General features: G+C 41.5%; 1 protein-coding gene across 1 annotated transcript in view; it reads left to right on the forward strand.

Moving 5' to 3' along the window:
* The window catches only part of LOC146866764 (solute carrier family 12 member 3-like), a 61,927-nt gene extending 56,509 nt beyond the window's left edge, over positions 1-5,418 (forward strand). Inside the window, exons 23-27 of the mRNA XM_085601211.1 lie at positions 224-335; positions 652-738; positions 2,731-2,866; positions 3,960-4,027; positions 4,285-5,418. Coding sequence (XP_085457337.1) covers positions 224-335; positions 652-738; positions 2,731-2,866; positions 3,960-4,027; positions 4,285-4,426 — 545 coding nt within the window. The 3' untranslated portion in view covers positions 4,427-5,418. The remainder of the gene's footprint in view (positions 1-223; positions 336-651; positions 739-2,730; positions 2,867-3,959; positions 4,028-4,284) is intronic.
* Positions 5,419-6,000: the final 582 nt, after the last annotated feature.

The following is a 6,000-nucleotide window of genomic DNA, read 5'->3' on the forward strand; positions in this document are numbered from 1 at the left end:
TTAGGGACACTTGAAAGAAGAGGGGAGGACATGGGGATTGAGCTGGGCATGATGTTTCTCCTCTGTGGATCATACATGCAGCATTTTTAATGAATACTCAATTCACGCATGAAGACATGCGAATTACAGTTTTCATATGAGAGGAGGGTGCATGCCAGGAAATCATCCCTGTATTACCGTGGCTCCATCTAAGAGTGACATTCTTTCTTGTCTCTTCCTGTAGGACTGACCCTACTGATACCCTATCTGCTGACACGAAGGAAGAGGTGGAGCAAATGTAAGGTGCGAGTCTTCATTAGCGGACATGTGGACAAGATGGAGGAAGAATGCAAAGAGTAAGTGGGCTCTTGTTGCCTTGCATCCATAGCCTCTACTCTCTGAAGCACTCAATTGCCACTTTTAGTGAGGCAGCACTATGAACATCTACTTGATCAATGAACAACATGACTAAGTATCTTAGGGATGTGCAGGGTTTCCATGTGAGAGGTTTTCTTCTCCGAAGAAGGGTTACACCCTGCCCTGGGTAGTCTCGACGGACGGCACCCTGGACGAAATGCATCTGTGTCCCTGTGACAACATTTAAATCTCCTTTTTTTACTATTTCAGCCTTTGATGTACTACAGAACCTAATGCCTGTCTGTTTGTTTGCAGGATGCAGCTTCTGCTATCCAAGTTCCGTCTAGGGTTCCAAGAAGTCATTGTTCTCCCTGATATCGACCTAAAACCACAGGACAAAAAGTAAGTGCTACAAGACGTTTCTCCATGAATCCAACTCCAGCTGAAGCACCTCAAAACAGACATATCTGGTCTGGAGATCAAAAGTGCATTTTCTTATTTTCTGGTATTTGCCCCCTACAAGGTATCAGAGACGCATCCAAACACATGGAAGTTGACACTGATCACAGTAAAATTTCGAACTGAGAATGTTCATCCTCTGTATTCTAGAAAAGTGGCATGTCGATCTCATGCATTATAGATGGTCCCATAAGGATCTTCTATATTTTTAAAGTCCACATAATTTTAGTTTGAATCACCTGCCTTCAAACGCCTCCAAGTTAAGAGTAGTGATAATGGCTTGTACATGCACCTCCACATACTGGGAATATTGATCACCACATTCCACATCTACTTTATTTCTGAGTCCACCGGTATTCCTACTGAATATTTTTTTATGGACTGAGCTGCCCCAGTTCTCTTATCATGAGCTCCACAGTGACATAATGCAATCGCTTGAGTACTCTGAATTAGTGATCTCCAGATCCCTCCTCTGGTAGGAGCGTGAGTCCTTTGATTTCAAGAACGCCAAACCTCCAGATACTAGATGCATTGATTCTCTGTATCACAGAGCTTTAGAATCCAGCAGTATCATCGCACGCTGGTACCCTGGCTGCTGAAACAAGCCTTTGTTGAATTATGAGGAGGATTGTTCTGAATTGATCATTTGAAACGGTGGATAGAGACCACTTGTGACAGTGTTCTGCATAACATCACAGAGCATAATTTTTTGAATTACTAATTGGCTATCAATTGTAATGCATGATGTTACAATGCAAGCAATTACAACTCATGCCTTTACAATGTGGTTTTTACATGGCAACTACCATTACAACACATGATTTTACAACGCATGCCATTACAATGCATTTTTAGAAACTACCATTAAAATGCATTCCATTACAACGCATACCATTACAACGCATACCATTACACCGCATAATACTTTTTGGGCAACAGTGGAGTAAGTGTTGGATAGTGTAGGGGTAAAAATTACTATTCCCACTCCAGTGAGTGCAACAGTAGGGTAAGTGTTGGATAGTGTAGGGGTAAAAATACTTTCCCCATGTACCCCAAAACAAATACCCACCATAAAACAAAGAAAATCCCCATTGCCTACCTTATAATGCGTTGTAATGGCATGTGTTGTAATGGTATGCATTGTAATGGCATGCGTTGTAGTGACGTGTTGTAATGGCATGCATTGTAATGGCATGCGAGGTAAAGGCAGTTGCGTTGTAACAGCTGCATTGTAAAGGTAGTGCGTTGTAATGACTGCGTTGTAATAGTTGTTTCCCATCAATTGTTTTTAAAGAATGAGCAGGCTCCCCCTTGCCTTAATTTACATAGCTTTGCATTTTGTTTAGCACATGTTTAACGCTCTTCAGCTGGTCAATTCTGTTTCTGTGCAGGCAGGTGCAGAACAGGACATTCCCTGATAAGGCTCTAGGTGTAAAGTTCAATTTTAGTCAGCATTTACTACTGAGGGGCATTGTTCTCAGAAGAAACTTGTAATAATAATGCGGCATTAAAAGCAAAGGCGTTCAAGCGCTGTCTGTAAACCCTCTAGGTGAAAGTGCTATGTAAGGCAAAACCTACTGTAGTAGCGCCTAGTAAAAGAAAACAATTCTCGTTCTATGTTGAATCAGCCCAGCTTGGTATAGAGAGGCACATGGATGCTCTTGGGATCTCAGACTATTGAGTAGTGAGGTTGCTGCTTTTTAAGCAACATAAAATTCGATATTCTTTCTTGTCTACTTGCCTCATACCCCCATACTGTATGTCCTTCTCCGGACTGTGTTAGATGCGGAGCTGCTGATCACACAGCTGGGGGCATCTTCATGCGGTCACCTCACGTCGCCTCAGGCGTACTCTTAGTTTGATTGCATCACTCTGGCCTTTGCTTGGCTGTGTCTTCATTGGTACTTTTATTTAACATTCATTCTTCCGCGGCAGCCTAAAGATCTTTGAAGACATGGTGGCCCCTTATCAGCTGAACGATGGACTGAGATCCAGCGAGTGGGTGGAGGAGATGAAAACGGATGCGCCCTGGAGGATCTCAGACCAGGATATCAAGACGCATTGCATAAAGGTATGTTCCTGGTGCCCATCAAGTGATGAGAACATCGAGATGCCCTCAAGAGCAATGGGGACGGTGTGACCCGAAATGCATACACAGCTCCTCCCCACCAGATTCCCTCCTGTGACCTCACCTTAGAGGAAGTCATTTAAACGTTTGGGGGCATATTATCAAGACAGGCGATAAAATGATCGCCGCTTTAGCGGCAGAAAGCTGCCGCTAAAACGGCGATAATGGGCTTGATAATATGCTCTATGGAATTGCAATTAAAGCTCAGGTTAGATGTCCTGCACATCTAACATGGACTTCAATTGGAATTCCATAGAGCATATTATCAAGCCCATTATCGCCGTTTTAGCGGCAGTTTTCTGCCGCTAAAGCGGCGATCATTTTATCGCCTGTCTTGATAATATGCCCCTTAGTTATTTCTATACTACCATTCTGAACACAGCTCTGCGACGGTCCTAGGAAAATCATTATGAGGGCAAAAAGGATTACCCTACGGTGTGGTAATGTGTACAGGAACGCAGCATGAAAAATGCCCCAATGTCTTACAAATTTGCGTCAGATGAAAAATCAGGGCAGCAATTATCTTAATTCTGCTGTCTTGTGCTGCGAGTAGAATTAAATTCTTCCTTCACCAACGCTGGCATATAGTATCGCCATGGGCACAGTGCCACCCCCATGCTGACGATGCACTATATTCAATATGGCAGGGCATCAGTTAGAGAACTGGAGCATGTCACAGCGCCTAATATTGAAATGTTGCATCTGCCCCCAAAGGATGGTTAGCATTGGATTTACATTACCAAGAACGGCCATGCTTTTTAGGATTACTATTGGAAATTTCACATTGCCCAGGGTTGTCATGAATTTTATTGATGAAATTTGAATGATTTTTTCATTGCCAAGTGCTCTTACACACTATCTGTAATTGTAATTCTTTCCACGGTACTGTCAGGCAATGACATGATTCAGGGAAGTATTTCCTGCTACCAGTAATTATAATGTCTTGAACAATGAAACATGCCACTTCGATACTCTTTTTACCTTAATTAATTACCTGCAGTTCTGGTTCTTAAAGATTCCCCTTTTATATTTGCAGACAGGACGCCAGGTCAGATTGAATGAGATCCTTCGTGAGAAATCCAAGGATGCTTCCATAATTATCATGTAAGTTGCACCAATATACCAAATGCTCAAACATCAACTATTTTTCCCTCTTACAGATACACTTGCCTTCTTAGTGATTTCCACTATGACCCTTTCCCTTTGACCTCAAGTCTAAACCTGCTGCCATTTTTTGACATGTAAATCATATATCACACATTAAATGAAAAAATACATTTTTCTAGGGTGCATGTATTTAGGGCATCTTTGTAGCAGGTTGTATAGATGCCGAATATTGACGTAATCCTTTATTCTTGTAGGAGTCTTCCAGTGGCTAAGAAAACAGCCTGTCCCAGTGCGCTATACATGTCCTGGCTAGAAATGCTGTCACATGATCTAGATCCACCAATCGCATTTATTCGTGGAAACCACCAAGATGCTCTAACAGTCTACTGCCAATAAGAAGAGCCTGGATATGCTGAACTCCTCAGCACAAGGAGTCAGATAAGAATTAATTCAGGCAAATAAGGCCGGTCCTGCTTCGCTGCACTATCCAGACGTCTAAAGCCGGATGGCCTTGCAGAGCCTAGTAGAGGAAAAGGCTACTTGTGACCTTTGACCATGGTGTCTGTGCAATATTCGAACATTCGTCCAAAGAACGACCTCTACATATCTGCAGTAATAGGTGTGGTCCGTACCTGTGGTCCCATTGAAACAGCTTTTAAAAATTACTCAGCTTCCACAATACTAACTAAAAGTCTGTCTTAAGAATCATCCCTTCCCACATTGAGGAAATATACAGATATTTGAATAGGTTGATTCATCAGATTTTGAAAAAATTCTAGACTTTTCCTTTGAAACCAGATATGCTGATTCCAACTATTTCACAGACCATAGAAAATAGGGCCTTCTTCCACCTGACTGGAGCTTGGAAGACACATTGACTTGCTGTACATCAACGACCATAAGTGAATCCATAAGTGCATCTCACAGAAAGAATGACTTTTCCACCTTCTAGATCATTATGGATTTATCTGCCTTGAGGCATGTTGGTGGTCTGTATGTGCCTCATGCCTACATATTTTTAGACACTTACTGGATGAAAACCTACACAGCCTTTAATGAACTTTCTGGTCTGTATAGAAGCGCTATCACAGACCTTGTATATAGTACGCCTCCTTGGGTTATGTCAGAAAACATTTGTGAATGTGGATGTGCGACTTGGAATGACACAATGACCTCCCCACCCAAATGATGAACAAGAAAATACCCTTAAGAATTAAGTGTTCTTCAGAGATGAATAGCATATGTACAAACAGAGAAGGGTTGTTTTATTCAAATGTGTGTATTATTTACTTTTTAACGACATGTACCCAAGGATGCACATAAAAGCCACAAAATATATGTACATTTTAAATAGGTTTATTAAACTTTGGTACTTATCTTCAAACGGATCACCTGAATCAGAGGTCTTTTTCTTCTGTGAGAATCTGAAACGTACTTCCCTCTGTGTGTGAATTATATATGTCATTGTGAAGTTCTCAACTTTTGTCTGGCAGAGAACGGGTCACATAAAGGCTCCTTTAGATGGGCAGCTGCTGGGTAGATAATATGAGCCGTGGTTGTGTGGACAGGTCAACATCTGAATTAGTTGGTTTTGGTTGTGTAGAGCAGACTGGTTTTGGTTGGCAGTGCAACATTTGCAACATTTGGGTACATTAGATGGACTTTTTTTGTCGACTGGATGGCATTTTTTGGGAAGGCAAAAAACTATTGTGAGGAACATCACAAAATGGCTATATATTGGCTTCCCTATATTACACTTTCTTAGGACTTACCAATAAAGAGGGGATTTACTAATCAGTGCAACACTGTCAAGAAGTGCCTGGCTCTCTTCTCACTCTCCCCAGCCTTGAATAACAATATTGCCTCTGTAATAACTGGGGAAATTAAGAGTACAATAACTTCAAACAACTAATTCAACTAATGTAATTTTTAGTTCACCAAAAGATTTACAACTTTGATATGACTATATT

This window comes from Triturus cristatus, chromosome 1_2, assembly GCF_964204655.1.
Source record: "Triturus cristatus chromosome 1_2, aTriCri1.1, whole genome shotgun sequence".
NCBI classification, from domain to species: domain Eukaryota; kingdom Metazoa; phylum Chordata; class Amphibia; order Caudata; family Salamandridae; genus Triturus; species Triturus cristatus.